Source organism: Lithobates pipiens, unplaced genomic scaffold, assembly GCF_037356315.1.
Source record: "Lithobates pipiens isolate NorthernLeopardFrog02 unplaced genomic scaffold, aLitPip1_a1.2 Scaffold_13, whole genome shotgun sequence".
Classification (NCBI taxonomy): Eukaryota; Metazoa; Chordata; class Amphibia; order Anura; family Ranidae; genus Lithobates; species Lithobates pipiens.
In genome coordinates this window covers 171,630,318-171,650,731 of record NW_027507718.1, presented here as the reverse complement: position 1 = coordinate 171,650,731, position 20,414 = coordinate 171,630,318, and the positions used below count along the sequence as shown (strand labels likewise).

Genomic DNA, 20,414 nt, shown 5'->3' with positions numbered 1-20,414 from the left:
GACTGACAACGAACGGCACTCTGGAGCATGTACTGAAATGAGGCCGAAAAATACCTGGGGCACGCTGGGACGAATTGGTGCATTGTAGATGCGACTGGATTCGTATCGGAACGTGATACGTGACAGTGAAATTATTTCCCATGACAGAGGCATGAATCGGTGCGCTGCAACCTGCGACTGAAAACGAATGGGACTCTGGAGCACGTACTGAAATGAGGCCGAAAAATACCTGGGGCACGCCGGACGAATTGGTGCATCATAGATGCGACTGGATTCGTATCGGAACGTGATACGTGACAGTGAAATGATTTACCATGACAGAGGCATGAGTCGGTGACTCGACAAATGGGACTCTGGAGCATGTACTGAAATGAGGCCGAAAAAGCAACTGGGGCACACCGGGACGAATCGGTGCATTGTGTATGCGACTGGATTCGAATCAGAATGCGGTAGGTGAGAGTGAAATGATTTGAAATGATCTGAAATGGTTTGAAATGGTTGAAATGGTTCGGCCTTGATATGGCACTGACCGGTGTCCATCAAATCAAAGAAACATTGATTAGTCTGTGGAGCAAAAAACAGTGAGACACGCCTAAACGAAGCTGTGTCTTTGCGTCGGTGTGAGGTACACAAACACAAAAGAAATGTTTAGTATGATAACGTAACGAGTAGTAGACAGACGTCGCGGCTGTGTGTAGGGTTTTACAAATAACTTGTAAGTTTGATATCGAGGTTTAGTGACGAGACATTTACAATGTATGAAATGACAAGTCAACCGAAAAAACCCTACCTGCGACAGCCGAATCAACGCGTTAGTACGTGAATTGCAAACGGGAACGAGGACCTCGAACAACTACGAAGCGGTAACTCACGGACGCTAACGAGTTTCGAAGAGTCGGCCTAGTGACGTCATGCCGCGCACCGGAAACCGACAAAGACCACAGGCGAGCGGGCTGGTTAAATACCCTCCGGGCTCCTCCCATAAATTCAGGCCACCATACTGGCCTTCCTACATATGTATATATATATATATATATATATATACATATATATAGTATCTCACAAAAGTGAGTACACCCCTTACATTTTTGTAAATATTGTATTATATCTTTTTATGTGATAACACTGAAGAAATGACACTTTTCTACAATGTAAAGTAGTGAGTGTACAGTTGTATAACAGTGTACATTTGCTGTCCCCTCAAAATAACTCAACACACAACCATTAATGTCTAAACCGCTGGCAACAAAAGTGAGTACATCCCTAAGTGAAAATGTCTAAATTGGGCCCAATTAACAATTTTCCCTCCCCAGTGTCATGTGACTTTTTAGTGCTACAAGGTCTCAGGTGTGAATGGGGAGCAAGTGTGTTAAATTTGGTGTTATCGCTCTCACTCTCTCATACTGGTCACTGGAAGTTCAACATGGCACCTCATGGCAAAGAACTCTGAGGATCTGAAAAAAACGAATTGTTGCTCTACATAAAGATGGCCTAGGCTATAAGAAAGTTGACAAGACCCTGAAACTGAGCTGCAGCACAGTGGCCAAGACCATACAGTGGTTTAACAAGACAGGTTCCACTCAGAACAGACCTCGCTATGGTCGAACAAAGAAGTTGAGTGCACGTGCTCAGCGTCATATCCCATAGATTGTCTTTGAGAAATAGACGTATGAGTGCTGGCAGCAATGCTGCAGAGGTTGAAGGGGTAGGGGGTCAGCCTGTCAGTGCTCAGACCATACACCGCACACTGCATCAAATTGATCTGCATGGCTGTCGTCACAGAAGGAAGCCTCTTCTAAAGATGATGTCATCCCAGAAGAAAGCCTGCAAACAGTTTGCCTAAGACAAGCAGACTAAGGACATGGATTTCTGGAACCAAGATAAACTTATTTGGTTCAGATGGTATCAAGCGTGAGGAGTACAAAAACAAGTGTGTCTTGCCTGCAGTCAAGCATGGTGGTGGAAGTGTCATGGTCTGGGGCTGAATGAGTGCTGCCAGCACTGGGGAGCTACAGTTCATTGAGGGAACCATGAATGCCAACATGTCGTCCATAATGCGGGTGGTAGTGACACAGCCCCAAATTATTCACAATGGCTCAAAAGTGATATGGTCCAGAAATATTTAGACAGAATAAAGGTGGATAAAGCACCTGGACCAGATGGCATCCACCCACGGATACTAAAATAATTGAGCTCTGCCATTTCAAAACCATTGTATCTAATTTTAAGGGACTCATTAATGACAGGAATAGTACCACTGGATTGGTGTGGTGTCTTTGTAGGGCCAATGTGGTGTCTTGGAACAAAGTCTTTACCAAGTAACTATAGACCTGTAAGTTTAACTTCTATAGTCGGGAAGTTACTGGAAAGTTTAATAAAAGACCAAATAGATGAGTTTTTGCTGTAAAAAAACATTTTAAGCAACAGACAGCATGGATTCATGAAAGACAGAAGTTATCAAACAAATCTTATTTCTTTTTATGAGGTGGTAAGTAAAACCTTGGACAGAGGGGTGGCGGTGGACATGGTATACTTGGATTTTGCAAAAGCGTTCGATACAGTTCCCTACACATGGCTAATGTGTAAGGTAAAGTCTACAGACTTGGAAATGTCAGTTTGTAAATGGATAGAAAACTGGCTAAAAGACCGAATTCACATAGTAGCGGCTAATGATTCTTACTCTGAATGGTAGTGGTTCTCAGCCAGGGTTCCGTGGAACCCTAGGGTTCCTCCACAGGTTGCTAGGGGTTCCTTCAGCATTGGGCCATTTCTGCCTCTCGGATAAATTTACAGCGCCTAGAGGCGATTCAGTTCGCATTGTGCGCTATACAAGTATTTCATTCATTCATTCATTCATAAGTTCCCATCTACACCATTGTTCTTTTTAGCTATCTGTAAGGAGGTAATTCTTCCCAATCACCACAAGTGTAAGGACCATTCTTCCCATTGACCATCACACTAATGTATCATGAGTTGTAGATTTCAAATTTTTAGCAGGGGTTCCCCGAGACGGGAGAACTATTTCAAGGGTTCCTCTGTGTTGAAAAGGTTGAGAAAGGCTAGTTATCAGTGGTGTACCCCAAGGTTCAGCGCTGGGACCCTTAAATTTTAATACCTTTATAAATTATATAGGGTCTTGGATTAAAAGTACCATCTCAGTCTTTGCAGATGACACTAAGCTATGCAGTGGAATAATGTCCTTACAGCATGTCTTGATGGGCGACTATGTGACAGATGAGGTTTACTGTTGATAAATGTAAAGTTATGCACTTGGGGGCTAAGAATATGCATGCGTCATACATACTAGGGAGAGTACAACTGGGGAAATTCATAGTGGAGAATGATCTGAGCGTTTTGGTAGATCATAAGGTCAATAATAACATGCAACATGCAATGCCAAGTTGTGATTTCCAAACGAGCAAAGGCCTTTCTTGTATTTACCACCGAATAAAAAAAAAATTACGAAATCATTTTATATTTTATTAATAAGAATAAGAATTCATTATAAAAAACAAACCAATGGAATTGGGCCAATGCGTTTACCAATAGCAAACGGTAAAAGTCACTCTGTACTGAGGAGGCAAATAAAACCCCAATACTAATACCATGTGAATGCAAAAGTAAAAATTACAAAATAAAAATTATCAACATGAACCATAGTGTGTGTATATGAAGGGGTAATAGAACTCAATTATAGGATAATAACAAAAATTAAGTGACAGTATACAAATAGTGAATCCTGATGATTAAACGAAACGAAGAGGGAGTCCATATAACATGCGATATCCAATAGAAAAAACAACAAAATAGTCCATACACAATGTGTAAACTTGATCACGGTGAAAAAAATCCAAACCACCACAGAATCGTGCAGAGAATAGGAAAGATGCTTCCACCTACAAACACACTGCGGCTTACCGGAACACTGTGGTCCCTTATGACAGGAGACCCAGAAACGCAAGTGGCTAATACCCAGCCTAAGGTCTCAATGGCAGACATGCAACTCCTCACTTCCAGGAGCGGTATTCTCAATGCAGCCAGATGGTGAAATCCCCATAGAAACAAAAGAAGGCTCACATAGTGTAAAAACCTTACAAAATGTATTGGTAAACAGAACAAATGGACACATACAAAATCATAGATTAAAATGGGCAAACAAAGAATGATCAAGCCAGTCAGCTTTCGACAACCGTCCGTTACTTCCGGGACTGGCACAGCATGTGCTGGTGTCAGCACACCACTACTCCCTGCGCGTTTCGTCACTACAAAGGACGTTGTCACGGGGTACCTTTTTCACCGTGATCAAGTTTACACGTTGTGTATGGACTATTTTTTAGTTTTTTTCCATTGGATATCACATGTTATATAAACTCACTCTTCATTTCGTTTAATCATCAGGATTCACTGTTTTGTATTCTGTCACTTAATTTTTGTTATTATCCTATAATTGGGTTCTATTAACCCATCCATATATACATACAATGTTTCATGTTGATAATTTCTATTTTGTCTTTTTTTTTTTTAACAGAAAATGTTATTAGACAAATCAGCATTACATTGCAAAGTACAGTAGATCCGATATTACACAGTTGTAGAAAGGAAAAAAAAAAAAAAAAAAAAAAACCTTCACCCAGTAACCATTCTTAAATCAATAATCCAGCAGTACAGATAACAGGAGTATCCATTACTCTATCATAAATGCAGGACATCCCCAGCGGAACTTCACAGCCATCATGCAGGTACCTGACATTTGCGCGAGCCCGCGGAAGGGGGGGGGGGGCCAGGGAGGAAATGGTCGGGAGAGAGAGGACAGGGCGGTCAGCCGGGGGGGGGGGGGATCACCACCGTCTCAGCTCAACTCAAAGTTAGGGGGAGGGGGAACCAAGATCAGCGGACACATCTATCCAGGATGACCAAATTTTATCAAATTTCCCCGGGCATTGTCTACTTTCATAGGTCAGCTTATACAGGGGGAGCACCAGGTTCACTGATTTCCTCCACAAGGCAGGGGTAGGGGGGTCCTCGAGTTTCCATTTCAATAGAATCTCGCGTCTGGCATAATACAATGCGAAGGTAAGGCACAGTTTACAGTACCTGTCCCCCTCAACGTCTGCCAAATGGCTCAATAGTAGGGTTTGAGGATCGACCTGAAGGTTCGACCCGGTCACAGCATTTAGCGTAGAAACCACTTCCTCCCAGTAGGGCTGGATTTTAGGACATGACCAGACCATGTGCCAGAAAGTGCCCTCCTCCTGTTTACACCTTTGACAATTAGGGTCTCTTTGGGGGTAAATCCGCGCCAGCCTCTGCGGGGTGAAGTAGGCCCTATGCAGGAATTTAAATTGTATAAACCTGTCTTTCGCGGCTATCATTGTTGGAATGTAAGAAGTCAGGCACTCCTCCCATTCCTCCTCCCCTAGGGACGGAATGTCCGAACTCCACTTCTAACGGGTCTTGGTCAAACTAGTATCATGTTCCACCGTTAGGTAAAGATATAAGGTCGACAGGGTTCTCCCCATCACCCTGGAAGTCAGTAGGCGTTCAATGGAGTCCGATTCCAGAGTCAGAGGGGCAGGAAACTGAGCCCCAAAGGCATGCTTCAGTTGCCAATATCTGAACTGGGAAGAAATTGGAAGCCCATATGTACGTCTCAGTTCTTGGAAAGTCATAAGCCTACCCTGATGAACTATGTGCTTTAAAGTAACGATTCCTCTTTTCGCCCACAGAGAAGGGTCTGGGATACTATTCAGGTGAGGGAGCATGGGGTTGCCCCATAGGGGCATATGTGGGGAGATGTGATTGGGCTTTCCATAGCTCCTCCTTGCCTCCCGCCAGACCCTCACCATGGTACGCATCAAGCCCGTCATGGAGGAGCTCGCTCTAAGCCCCCGAAATGGTAGGTTGCTCAGAGCTGCATAGGAGCCAAGGATGGCTGCCTACAGGGTGACCGCCGGGTTTTGTGTGGGCTGGGAGAACCACCACCGAATTGTGACCAAAACGGCCGCCCAGTAGTAGATCTGAAAGTTTGGGAGCGCCAGGCCCCCCCCCCCCGATAGTGGGAGATATAGTATCTGCTTAGCTACCCTGGGGGGTCTCCCAGCCCAGACAAAGGATATCAACAGACTCTCCAGTCTCTTGAAAAAAGTCCTGGGGATGTGGATGGGGGTATTACGAAAGAAATACAGATACTTGGGGAGATAGATCATTTTTAACAAATTGACTCTGCCCACTGGGGATAAAGGGAGAGATCGCCATGCCGCGCACCTAGCCCCTAGTTGCGTCATGAGTGGCTGTATATTGTTCCCCAGATAGTTCTGAACTCTACCACTGACCCTAATCCCCAGGTACATGAAACTGTCCACCCATTTAAGCTGCGGATGAGGCACGCGAGGGGTCGAGGAGTGGAGTGGGAAAAGAACCGATTTGTCCCAATTGATGCGGATACCGGAGTACCGACCGAATCGATTAATCAGTTCCAGTGCAGTGCCCAAAGAAGACGACGCGTCCGCTAAATAAAGCAGAGCGTCATCTGCATACAAGGACAGCTTTTCCTCGATGGGCCCTACCTGTATTCCCTTTATCCCAGCATCCGCTCTCAGCAAGATAGCCAAGGGCTCCATCGCGAGGGCGAATTATTTTGTCATTTTTAATTTTGCATTCAAATGGTATTAGTATTGGGGTTTTATTTGCCTCCTCATCACAGAGTGACTTTTACCATTTGCTACTGCTGGGCACCAATGGATGGCAGTGATTGGCACTGATCAGCACTGGTAGGTGACACTGATAGGCAGCACTGCTAGGTGGCACTGATGAGGCAGTGATTGACACCATTGGTGGGCATTGATAGGTGGCACTTGTGGGCACTGATAGGTGTCACTGATTGCTGGCATTTACTGTGGACAATGATTGCTGGCACTTACGGTGGGCACTGATTGCTGGCACTTACTGTGGGCACTGATTCGTGGCACTGGCAGGCGATACTGGTGGGCACATATGAGGCTCTTCCTCTTCGGGACTCGTGGCACTGGCAGGCGATACTGATGGGCACATATGAGGCTCTTCCTCTTCGGGATTCATGTCCCCTCAATCAGAAACCGATGATCGGCTTTTTTTCTCCTCACGCTGTCAGCGCTAGAAAAAAAAAAATGATTACCGATCTTCTGTTTACATCACGTGATCAGCTGTCATTGGGTGATAGCTGATCACATGGTAAGGGGCCGGGACTCGGGTGATTACAGTGCGTGCACCCTTCAGGGGGGTGTGGTGAGCCTGCAAAGGGGAGGGCATCAATAGACGTACTCCCGGAAAAGCAGATCCAGGCTGTAGCGTCATTCGGCTCTAGCACGGATCTGAAGCAGTTAAGAGCGGTATGGACTCTAGAGAGAGAGATATCCTTTTTCCATGTACAAATCATTAGTAAAAACTCATCTGGTATATGCAGTTCAGTTTTGGGCACCAGTTCTCAAAAAGAATATCAAACTGATAAGAGGCATGGAGAAGCTCAGCTATGATGAAAGATTACAGGAACTGAATTTATTCTCTCTTGAGAAGAGGAGATTAAGGGGGGATATGATCAACATGTTCAAATATATAAGGTGTTCAGTTATTCACTCTACTGTCAACATAGAGGACAAGGGGGCACTCTGTACGCCTAGAGGGAAAGAGATCTTATCTCCAAATATAGAAAGATTTCTTCACAGTAAGAGCTGTGGAAATGTGGAATAGGCTCCTTCCAGATGTGGTTCTGGCTAGCTCAGTAGATTGCTTTAAGAAAGGCCTGGATTCTTTCCTAAATGTACATAATATAACTGGGTACTAAAATATATGGGTAAAGTTGATACAGGGAAAATCTGATTGCCACTCTGGGATCAGGATGGAATTTTTCCCCCTGTTGTAGCAAATTGGATCATGCTTTGCTGGGGTTTTCGCCTTCCTCTGGATCAACTGTGCTTATAGGATTGTGTATATGGGATTGTATTTTATTTATTTTTATGGTTGAACTGGATGGACTTATGTCTTTTTTCAACCTGATTAACTATGCAACTATGTACTGTGACATACTGAAGCAGAGCACGATCCCCTCCCTTTGGAGACTGGGCAGCAGGGCAGTATTCCAACATGATAATGACTCAAAACACACCTCCAAGACAACCACTGCCTTGCTAAAGAAGCTGAGGGTAAAGGTGATGGACTGGCCAAGCATGTCTCCAGACCTAAACTCTATTGAGCTTCTATGGGGCATCCTTAAATGGAAGGTGGAGGAGCTCAAGGTCTCTAACATTCACCAGCTCAGTGATATCATCATGGAGGGGTTGGAGAGGACTGCAGTGGCAATATGTGAAGCTCTGGTGAACTCCATGCCCAAGAGGGTTAAAGCAGTGCTGGAAAATAATGGTGGCCACACAATATATTGACAGAAGGGGTCTTAAATCTTATACTGCAATCTTTCCACTTTAAATGATGTACACATGAGCTACCGTATCTTGGGGTCAAACTAACCGCTGACATTGCCAAACTATTTCGGACAAATTACACTCCTTTATATGATGCCACAGTACGTGACCTGCAGACATGGCAAAACCATGATCTTTCCTGGATGGGTAGAATAGCGACCGTCAAGATGGCGGTTCTCCACCGTATATTATATTATTTTAGATCTATTCCAATACCAGTCCCTTCTGTTTTCCTCTGGCAGTTACAGTCCCTGATCTAAAAATTCATTCAAATTCAAATTTCTTATTCATTTTTTGTGCATGTGTTTATTGTCGATAGCTCAGACTGTACTCACATTGACATTGTTTGCATTCTTAAAGAATTCTGCTTGCCTAATAATTAACTCTGAATAAAAAGTCAATTAAATTATTCTTATTTCAGAGGCACTGTGATTTGATCAATTTAGCTGACTAAATTAATTGTCAGGCATTCCCTGACAAACATAATAACGCTCACAAATACACTCACATATACACTACTGTGCAAAAGTTTTAGGAAAATGTGAAAAAATTCAAAATTAACAAAATAAAAAGTAAATGAACAGAAGAGAAATCCAAATCAAATCAATATTTAGTGTGAACACCTTTTGCCTTCAAAACTGCATCAGTTCTTCTAGGTACACTTGCACACAATTTTTGAAGGAACTTGGTAGATAGGTTGTTCCAAACATCTTGAAGAACTAACCACAGATATTTTGTGGATGTAGGCTGCCTCAAATCCTTCTGTCTCTTCGTGTAATTCCAGACAGACTCGATTATGTTCAGAGCAGGGCTCTTTGGGGGCTAAACCATTATTTCCAGGACTCCTTTTTGTTCTTTACTCTGAAGATAGTTCTTAATGATGTTGGCTGCATGTTTGGGGTCATTGTTCTGCTGCAGAATAAAGTTGGGGCCAATCACATGCCTACCTGATGGTATGACATCATGGATACATATCTGCCTGTATTTCTCAGCATTAAGGACACCACTGACTCTTATGAAATCTCCAACTCTACTTGCAGAAATGCAGCCCCAAACTTGCAAGGAACCTCCACCATGCTTCACTGTTGCCTGCAAACACTCATTATTGTACCACTCTCCAGCCTTTCGGCAAACAAACTGCCTCCTACTATAACAAAATATTAAACATTTTGACTCATTAGTCCAGATCACCTGCTGCCATTTTTATTCACCCCAGTTCCTAGATTTATGTGCATAGTTGAGTCACTTAGCCCTGTTTTCATGTTGGAGGTAGGGCTTTTTGGACGCAATCCTCCCATAAAGGCCAATTCAGGCCAGACTTCTCCAAATGGTAGATAAGTGTACCTGGGTACTACTGATTTCCACCAGTTCTGTGCTGGTGGTACTGCTGGACATTTTGCAATGCTGAAGGGAAGAAAGCATGATGTGTCTTTCATCGGCTGAACTAAGTTTCCTTGGCCAACCACTGCATCTACAGTCCTCAACATTGCCAATTTCCTTGTGCTTCTTCAAAAGAGCTTGAACAGCACATCTTGAAACCCCTGTCTGCTTTGAAGTCTTTGCCTGGGAGAGACCTTGTTGATACAGTATAACTACCTTGTGTGCTGTGCTGTATGACAAGTAATATGAAATTGTCATCCACAACCTCAGCTTAACAGAGTTTAGCTGTTCCTCACCCAATTTTAAGCCTCCCACACAGCTGTTTCTGTTTCCATTAATTACTGTGTTTCAGGCTACAAATGAAAGTAATCATTACCACCTGTTTGGTATACTGGTTAATCATACACCTGGCCCTAATCCTACAAAATCCCTGGCTTTGTGCAACTGTAAGGCCCCTTTCACATGGACGATCCGTTCAGGTCCGCCTGTCAGTTTTTCAGGCGGACCTGAACAGATGCTCCATAGAGGTCTATGGAGCATCGGATGTCAGCGTTGACAAGTCCGCTGACATCCGACCCGCTCCGATCCGAAAAAGTGTGACGGAGGAAAAAGCTATTTTTCCATCCGTCATCGGATCAGATTGGGTGACGACGGACACTGCGGTCTGTCGTCACCCGATCTCCCATAGGGGAGAGCGGTGCTGTGACAGGTCCGTCCCTGCGCAGTGTGCAGAGATGGGCCTGTCATATTCCTGCTCAGCGGAGATCGCTCCGGCGATCCCCGCTGTGCAAGCAGATATCCACGGGGCGGAGCAGGACTGATCCGCCCCGTGTGAAAGGACCCTAAGAATTAATGTTGGTTTGAAGACAAAGGGTAGTCATACCAAATACTGATTTGATTTTTATTTTTATTCTGTTTGCTCACTCTGCATTTTATAAATTTATACAAATAAACAATTAAAATATATGTTTTTGAAAACATTTCTTCACAGCTGCCTAAAACTTTTTCACAGTACTTTATATAAAAATCAAAATTTTTTTCCTCCCTTTTCTGTGAGCATCATTCTGGTTGTAGATGGGATTTTCCAGAATTCTCCTCCTTCCACTCATGCTCAATGCTGCTTCCAGAAGTTTTCAAAGAACTTGCGGTCCAATTACAGTAGCTTATTGTACTAATTAAGCCATCCAAAGCAAGATGCTTACTTTAACTGCAATGGGTAGGTAACATACTATACCTGTGTGAAGAAGTCATTTGCAAGTATGTCCTCTATGCCAGGCCTGTTGGTGGGACAGTTGGCAAGTAAAGAAATAATCAGTCTTCTGCCACTGAGTGATATGTAAGAAGGCACAGGGTAGAAGCCTTCTCTGATGAAGTACTGCATCTCTTCCTGTGAATGAGCTCTGAAGGGGGAATATCCAGTCAGGAGTGTATACCTGGATCATTGGTGAAAACATATGGAGCTGTTAATCCCTACTAAAACCTTTGCATTGTTTAAACCTTTTATATTATTATTATTATACAAGATTTATATAGTGCCAACAGTTTGCGTATCGCTTTACAATGTAAAGTGAGACGCTACACCAAAAGTACAATTCAAAACAAGAGGGTTAGAGGAGATATTTTTCTAAATATTCAAAATCTTTCAAATATTTCAGACCAACATCTGATGACATACATACATTTTTTGTCATTCATCCCTGTACTGTAATGGCATAAAATGTAGAAATCAGTTCTTACATTATACATCCAAGGGCCCAGATGTCTGATTTAAAAGAGTGCCCCTCCTTAGTAAGCACTTCTGGAGATAAGTAATTTGGGGTTCCACATATGACTCTAGTCAAGAAAAGGAAGAATCATTAGTTAACCGGAAACTTTCTGTATGCATTTTTCTACAAAATAGAAAACAAATCTATCCCTTACCCTGGGACTTTTTCGCACTGGTCTACAGTTGTTGCTAATCCCAGGTCTCCAATTTTTACAGTCATGTTCTTGGCAATTAAACAGTTACCTAAAATGACATAAAAATCATGAAACCTTAAATAGCATTACTGGATAAGTAAAATCTGGGAAACACGTGCATTAAACTGCCACAGTTTTACTTGCTCATTACCTCAAAACAAATTATATTTACTGAACAGAAACAAAAGGTTTTTAGTATTTGATAGATATGTATGTAAATTTGATCATCTTGATGTAAAACATCTTATAGATCTATTTTAATGTGTTTAAAGTCTTGTGTATACTCATAAATTTTGTGTGCAAGGAGGTAACAAAACCAGTATTTGTTCAGCTCTGCTTGATTGTGTTTTTGCATCTGTTCTTATTCTAAATTTTATAATTATAATACTGTGATTAGATATTGATAACATGCCCTATTAATTCAAGTGTGAAATATATTAATAGATCCACTTTACTGCAGAAATGATTTTTTTAACTCATGCAGAGAAACATATGTTGTAGATAATTGTCTATGTTTTAAAGCTGAACTCTGAGAAAAAAAATTATTGTCTAAATATACTGTAAGAGGCAGATGTATTCTTACGTGAATCTAGGTGTGCTTTGTATATTTCTTCCAGATCTGTGCAGCAATCCAGTGTGAAACTTTGCCTCTGTGCTGGAGCTTTCTTTAATAAAGACCAGTCACTGCTGCTCTCTCTCCTTGTGCAGGATGACTGGTCTTGTCTCCGCCCCCTCTTGTAGTTTTCTGCTGGCAGCCCATAGTAGGCGGGTCACTCCAACAGCTCTGCTTTCTGCACAAGTTGTGTGTGGCACAGTGATAATGCCATTGATACATTTATATGGCAATGTCTAGGTTTGCAAAAGTGTTTTGTCCACATCATTTTGATTTATATTCTCTGTGGCTATTGAGGAATATATTTAAATTAATGTTTTTGTGCCTGGAGTTCAGGTTTAAAACACTAATCGATCCAAAAAAAATGTTCTACTGGCTTTGTTAAAGACTTTGGTAAAAACTATGATTCCAGTAAGGATCTAAACTAATTAATACACATGCAACTTATGTAAGAAAGAAAGCACGGCTGCAGGTTAGTAATCATCTCATGTAGCGTTGTGTAAAAGCCAAAAAGTTTATATACGTTATGTCTATGCTAAAGGTTACTGTGTTTTCACCTCATAAGCTCCGTATACACGATTGGACTTTCCGACAGGAAATGTTGGATGTGAGCTTGTTGGCGGACAATCCAACCATGTGTATGCTCCATCGAACAATTGTTGTCAGACTTTCCGCCAACAAATGTTGGTTAGCATGTTCTCAAATTTCCCGGCAACAAATGTGTGTTGTCAGACTTTTCGATCTCGTGTACACAAGTCTGGACAAAAATAGGATTTTTAAAACAGCTTACCTGTAAAATCCTTTTCTTTGATGTACATCAGGGGACACAGAGCCATAGTAATTACTATGTGGGTTATATATCGGACCAACAGGTGCTGGACACTGGTACGCCCCTAAGGCGTCTACTTCCCCCATATAACCCCTCCCATTACTGGGAGTCCTCAGTTTTGTAGCCAAGCAATACAAGTGTATAATAAGAAGGGAGGGACCTCTGTGTCCCCTGATGTACATCAAAGAAAAGGATTTTACAGGTAAGCTGTTTTAAAAATCCTTTTTTCTTTTCTTAAATCAGGGGACACAGAGCCATAGTAATTACTATGTGGGATTTCCCATAGCAATGGCAACTGAAGGGGGCGAGATATAACAAAAAAAAGAGGCCAGAGAACTCATACTGCAGCATACTGCGCCCAAAGGTAATATCCTCATAACCTTTAATATTGATTTGAAGAAATCTGATAAAATCTGATAAACGCATGAACCAAAGACCAAGTTTCGGTCTTACAGATCTGAGCCATCGATCGAGGCCTGATGATGCACCACCCAAGAGGCACTAATCACCCTGGATGAGTGTGCTCTTAACCTGAGAAGGAAGAATTTTCTTCTTTAAGCTGAAACTTAAACAATCGCTTGACAAATCCATTTGAAAAATATGGATCTTGACGCTACCTGTCCACATCTTGGACCCTCTGGCAGTACAAACAAAACCTGTGTTTTGCGAACCTGAGTGGTCACCTTTAAATAAACTCTGATCGCTTTTACTACATCAAGAGAATGTAGAGATTTCTCTTCCCCAGATTAAGGCTCTGGGGAAAAAGAAGGAAGAATAATATCCTGGTTTAAATGAAAACCTGTTACCACTTTTGGTAGGCATTCAGGATGAGGACATAAAACCACCTCATCCTTATGCATGATGAAATATGGCTCTTACAAGACAGAGCAGTTAGTTCCAATACTCTAGCAGAAGAAATGGTAAGCAGAAAAGATTATCTTTCTTTTCAAAAGAACCAAGGGAATTTCTTGTAAGGTTCAAATGGCTGATTCAGCAAAACCAATCTTAAATCCCAAGGATTTAGAGGTGCCTTGATAGGGGGAATAAATGTGTTACCCCCTGAATAAGCTACGCTTCAAGAGTGGGAGGCAAGGTCGGGATCTGGCTCTTGATAGAAGTCAAGACCAGCTTCATTTCCCATATGCAGGACATCAGGAATCATGCCTATGACATACTTCCTGGGGTGCCAACCCCTGGATCCACACCAAGTAACATGCCTTCCAGACTCTATAGTAAGTGATTCTGGAAGCCGGCTTCCTGGCATTAATAAAAGTAGACACTACCAAAGTAGATCACCCATGATCTTTTATAGACTGGGATTCAACAGTCAAACCTGTTAAATTTTTAGTAGGGTAGGATGAAAAACCAGACCTTGTGCAAGAAAGTTTAGCTATAATGGCAGAGTCCGAAGGACTCCTACTACCATCTTTATGATCTCAGTAAATCTTCTGGGACCCGCTGGGGCCACCAGAATCACCTCCTTTTGTTCCTGCTTAATCCTGCAGAGAAGGCGCGGAAGTAGAAGAACTGGAGGAAATGCATAGATCAGTGAAAACTGATCCCATGGGAAGAATAATGCGTCTGTTCCGCCTGCTAGTGGACCTCTTGTTTGACATAAAATTGTTGACTTTGTTGATGAATCTGGACGCGAATAGGTCCATATCCGGAATACCCCATCTTCTGACATATCGCAAGGAAGATGTCAGGGTGAAGAGATCATTCTCCTGGAAATAATTGTTGGCGACTCAAGTAATACGCCTGAAAAATGAGAATTGCCGAAAGGCAAGGAATGTTGTGTTCTGCCCAAGCTAGAACATTATTCAACTCTTTTTGGGCTGCACAACCTCTCGTGCCCCCCTGGTGATTGATGTAAGCCACTGCCGTGGCCTTGTCAGACTGAATCCTGTCATGACAGTCCCGTAGTCTGACCACCAAGATTCTAGTGCCAGACCTTCTGCCTGAAACTTCCAAAAAGGTTGATAGGCAAGGTCCTCTAACCTGCTCCCCAGCCTAGAAGGCTGGCATCTGTTGTTAACACCTTCCAGGATAAAGATGTTCCCTTTTGCTGGATAACAACCACCAATTTAGGCTCTGACTATGTCGGGAGCCAAGCGTACTGGAAACAAACAAAAAAAACAGAATTTTTATTCCAGACCGACAGGATGGTGTCTTGAAGCAGTCTTTGAGTAAAACTGCACATAAGGGACGGCCTTGAAGGAGGCCACCATTTCCCCTAAAAATCTCCTGCACAGCCAAATGAAGGAACTTTCCTTTGTTTTGATAAGTTGAATTAGTCCTACAATGGAACTGATTCTTGTCTGGGGTAAGAATACCTTCTTCTGTATGGTATCTATAACCAGCCCCCAAGTACCGTAATCTCCTTGATGTTTTTAAGGAGAATCTTCCTAGGTTGAGAATCCAACCTCGAGATTTCAGATATTTCTGGCTGAGATCAGACTCTGGTTTTAGACCTGAGACTGAATGATCTATTAAAAGTAGATCTTCTAATGGGCTAGGACCGCTATGCCTTGAGCACTTAACATGGCTAAAGGAGGTGCCAGAATCTTTCAGAACACTTGTGGTGCTGTGGCTAAGCCGAATGGCAGGACCACAACTGAAAAAATTATTTTATATTTCAAACCGCAGAAATTTCTGGTAAGCGGGAAACTTTGGCACATGGAGATATGCAACTCCCCTCCTTGCAGGATGGACACAGCCGATTGAATTATGAAAGGATCGGATGTTTAAGTGCCGATTCAGATCTTCAAGATCTAGAATGGGTCTTACCTCTCTGTTTGGTTCTGGAACCTTAAAAGGTTTGAGCCAAAACCCCCTGTTCCACTAAGGGAACCTCTGATATCACCGACTGGGGTAACAGCTGATTCAGAGGCCAGAAAGAGAGACTTCTTTTTTCTCTGGATCCTTAGGAACATTCTCAGAGGAGACGGAAACTCTTGTATAAAGACTGCCCCAAGGACCCCACAGGCAGCACCCAAACAGGGATCCGAACCCCAGACCCTCAGATCAAAAGCCAACTGAGCCATACGGGCTCTCGGGAACTCTAGTGATAACTTAGAGAAAAAATTTCAGAAATCCCTCTGCTCTTGACATTGTTCCTGCCAAATTTTGAGAATTGCAGGACCTTTCCCCTCGCCCAAACGAGTGGGGGTACTCCTTCATGAGAAGGCTTTAGCATTCTGCTTTCTGCCCCCAAGATCCTGGTGCTGCCCTTGGGGACTTTCCCTTGAACCTGACGATTGAGACCGTCGAGACTGCCTAGAGGCAGATGGCCCAGGCATAGGAGAGGCAGCACGATAAAAGGAGAAATGTTTGAACCTCCTTTTACTGGTAAAGAGAGCTTTACCCTTTTGGATGTACTTATCCACTTTAAATAGCTGTACCCCAGGAAGGGAAACAAACTGGCTAAGAGCTTTCACATGGTACTTCGGCCTAGTTAAGTCTTTCATAGCATCTACTGTGAGACATAGTGTGTCAGATACACCAGCCCATTGCCAGGCCTGCTAATCAGGCAGAATCTCAGGTATCTCCACAAACTATTCCATAAGCCTTTGAAGTCCACATTTTTCAATGAGTTAGCGTGACTCAAAATGTGCTCCACCAAAATGGTGGAGCAGACGTTAAAGGGTTAATGGAGTGAGATACACCAATTGCAGCAAGAACTGCAAAAGACATCTGGTCTTTAAAAGGAAATTCCAACTTTAATTTGCTGGATCCTTTAACATCAGTGCATTATCCACTGGACATGTGAGACTGAGGTGATTGCAGTATCAATTGCTGGAACCCCCCATTTTCTTCATAGAAATGTTCCCATTCAGAATACATAAGCTATGTATGAATAGGAAAAAACATCCCAGGTGGGGGAGGTTCAAATGAACCTTATTAGAGGTAGATCCCTCAAGAGCCTGTGCTGCAGGCAACAAAAGGGTTAAGTAAGGTAGTAGACAAGCTCCCTCCCTGTTAGGATCCTCTGAAGAGGAAAAAAAAGTATCTTCCGATTTTTGGGACGATCTACCTGATCCGCCCGCCTCCTGCACCTCAACAAAAGGGCCCTGAGGACTAGATGGGAATCTGCTATGTTTAGTCCTACTATGGAGAGACATCATAGCATTAGTCTTCTTTCAAATTTTTAAATGGTAGAAGAAAAAAAAAACGTTTGTATGATATATACAAGGACTGAAGTGTTCTACCCTTGATGGCTCAATCTGACTAGCCGTATCCCTCTCAGGGGAGGATGACATTCTTTTGGAAAGAAGGGAAGAGCAACGGGGGCGGGACTTTAAATGAAGTGCGAAATTGTAATAGAATAATATAAATTGCTGTCCGGGAGCTGTATCGCGCCTTGGGGCCCCTCCTCCCCCTCATTCCTTTGTTGTTGGGGGTGGATGGGCTGCCACCGCGCGTCGGCGTCACGCAGTCCATGTCGGCGCATGCGCGTCCTCTTGGACGCTAGCGTGTGCCCCCATGTGATTTCCATACTCGCACATCATGTGGGCGGGGCATTGGCGCCGGTACGCCAGGCACATCAATGCTTGTGCGGCGGCGCCTTCCGCCCCTCCCTCGAGTGTGCGGCGTGACGTTGGTGGGCGGGGTCCGTGGCGGCGCCTACAAGAGGCGCGATCCTGGCGGCATTCACTCCCGAGACTCCCATGTCAACGGATATCATACATGTCTGGGAAACGGCACTGTTCCCAATTCTGGTATTGGTTTACTTCATGCACTGGGTAACCTTTCTCCACTATCCTCTGGTTCTTCTTTACTAATCTTCTCACGGATCACATTCTTTCTTTTCTCCTCTCTTTCATCTCAGTCAGAGGCATTAGGTTTGACTCGCTTTTCTTTCACAATGACACAGATTCCTAGGGCTGTTTCCTTTCCCTTCCTTTTTCATTTTAATTTGTGGCATCAATTTTGATCTGTTCTGTTCCACAACCATACTTATATTCAGGGCTCCCTTTGTCCTGGTTTCACCTTTTCATTACCTCTAATCACTATCTCGTCCTGATCCTTCCCACACAGGTCTATCTCGTGGGTGTTCATCTGCCTTGTTTGGCGCCCTGTGGGTTGCCTTCGCGGCTCTGCCCATCTCAGCTCCCGGGGGAGGTGCCTCCGATATGGCTAGTGGAGCCCGACGGTCAGTCACCATCAAGTGAACCATAATATGTAAGCATGTAATTTATGTGGGGTTTGGTTTATTACCCCACCCTCATGTCATGCCTGTTATTATTATCATATTATACTGATATCTTTTTTCATTTTAGTTATCGTACACGCTTGCTCCTGATGAGTGGCGGTCAGCCACGAAACGCGTAGAGCTATTGAAGTCGTGTTTTTTCTAGTCGTATTCAAGTTCTTTACAGCTGTTCTATTTAAAAACTGTCTACAGAATATTGAGGCTACCCGTTATGCAGGCACTATTTCATGCTTTATGGTCTTATGTCAACCCCATTTGGTGAACTGCGGAATTTTGTTACGTTCATATTTACATATATGCTGCTATGATGTATTGTTAAATGCTTTGCACTAATTATAATGGATCTAATAGTGTACATATTATACCTTTTATGAACTTATTATTATCATGTATTGCCAGTACCTTTTATCTATTGTAAATGATCTAATCATGTCTGTTATAACTTTATGAACTTATTAAAAATCCCCAATTGTTCACCAATTTATATTATTCTATTACAATTTCGCACTTCATTTAAAGTCCCGCCCCCGTTGCTCTTCCCTTCTTTTGACCACTACAGGGATGGAAATACATGACCTTACCAGGTCATGTTTTCATGTTAAGTCCCAAGGGATGGAAATAGGTGTCCTTACCAGGTCACATTTCACTTAAAGTCCCTCAATCCTTCGCCCATTAAATAATTCTTTTGGAAAGGGTTTTTAGTTTGTTGTGTAACCATTGACCCCCTAGAACCCCTAGAGGAGTTCCTGGTCCCTTTGCCACTCATAACTTACAGCACAAAGCAGAGGCACTACCAGCAAAAGAACGTAAGCTTGCTAGGCTATAGTACAGCACAATAGCTGCTATTAATCCTAGCTTTTTACAGTACAATGTGTCAAAAGGCAAATGCCTGCGTCACCAAACCTGATCCAACCAACCTCTCGGCTTTGTCCCTCCACCGCCAGGCAGCAGCTTAATTCACAGTGCTTTAAAGACTTCCTGAACGTGTGGCCGGCGTCTGACGCCGTTAGCATTTTCCAGCGCGAGCGGCGTCTGCAGCATGGTGGGGGGTAAATCCTCCACTTCTTCAAGCGGCCGCGGTCTGCCATCTTTTTAAAAAAAAATGTTTTTCAAAAAAACAAGGCAGATGCTCTGGCATGTCCCCTGAAGTGAAATAACGCCAATCCGGGGGCACAGGAAGAGACCAGACCCCCCTTTTCTTACCAGAGGGTCTGTGCCGGCTGAAGGAGAGGAGAGTGAAGGCTTCTGCTGTTTCCAGCGTCAGGATGGTGAGTGCTCAATACAGCCCCCAGTGGTGACACATACACATGGCAACACTATACATAGAAGGAGAAATTCCTGAGAAAGGGAGGCACAGTGGTGTAGTGGTTAGCACTCTCACCTAGCAGTAAGAAGGGTCGCTGGTTCAAATTCCAACCCCGACACTACCTGCCTGGAGTTTGCATGTTCTCCCTGTGCCTGCCTGGGTTTCCTCCAGGTACTCTGGTTTCCTCCCACAATCCAAAGACATGCAGGTAGGTTAATTGAATTCTGTCCAAAATTGGCCCTAGTATAATGAATGAGGACCTTGGATTGTGGGCTCTTTGAGGGTAGGGACCAATGTGAGTGTGCAATGTACAGGGGCAATTGTAGACACTCACACTGGATGGACTGGTGTCTTTATTCAACCTTACTAACTATGAAACTATGAAACTAAGTTACCACAACATAATTATCCACTAGTTTTTAAGAACAAAGATACAACTATGTTGGTGTCCCTTGTCAATTTTACAGTGTGTTTTTTAAAATGTAACTGCCTACCCCCAAACTGTCATTTGAAGTAAAACACATAGCCAAGTATTATTCTCCACAATTTTTTTTATTGTGCATTAAAAAAATGTAAAAAGACATGCTAGATCTTAACCAGAAGGTGCATTCTATGCATCCAAAAATATAGAAAATATACCAAATCAAATCATTATTCAACCA

General features: G+C 43.1%; 1 protein-coding gene across 1 annotated transcript in view; it reads right to left on the bottom strand.

Annotated features, from left to right (window-relative positions):
• Positions 1–20,414, bottom strand: part of LOC143974452 (serine/threonine-protein kinase PLK2-like) — a 141,513-nt gene that overhangs the window by 50,465 nt on the left and 70,634 nt on the right. The window contains exons 5-7 of the mRNA XM_077475868.1: positions 11,754–11,841; positions 11,571–11,666; positions 11,068–11,266 (exon numbers count right to left, since the gene is read on the bottom strand). Of these exons, the coding sequence (XP_077331994.1) occupies positions 11,068–11,266; positions 11,571–11,666; positions 11,754–11,841 (383 nt within the window). The remainder of the gene's footprint in view (positions 1–11,067; positions 11,267–11,570; positions 11,667–11,753; positions 11,842–20,414) is intronic.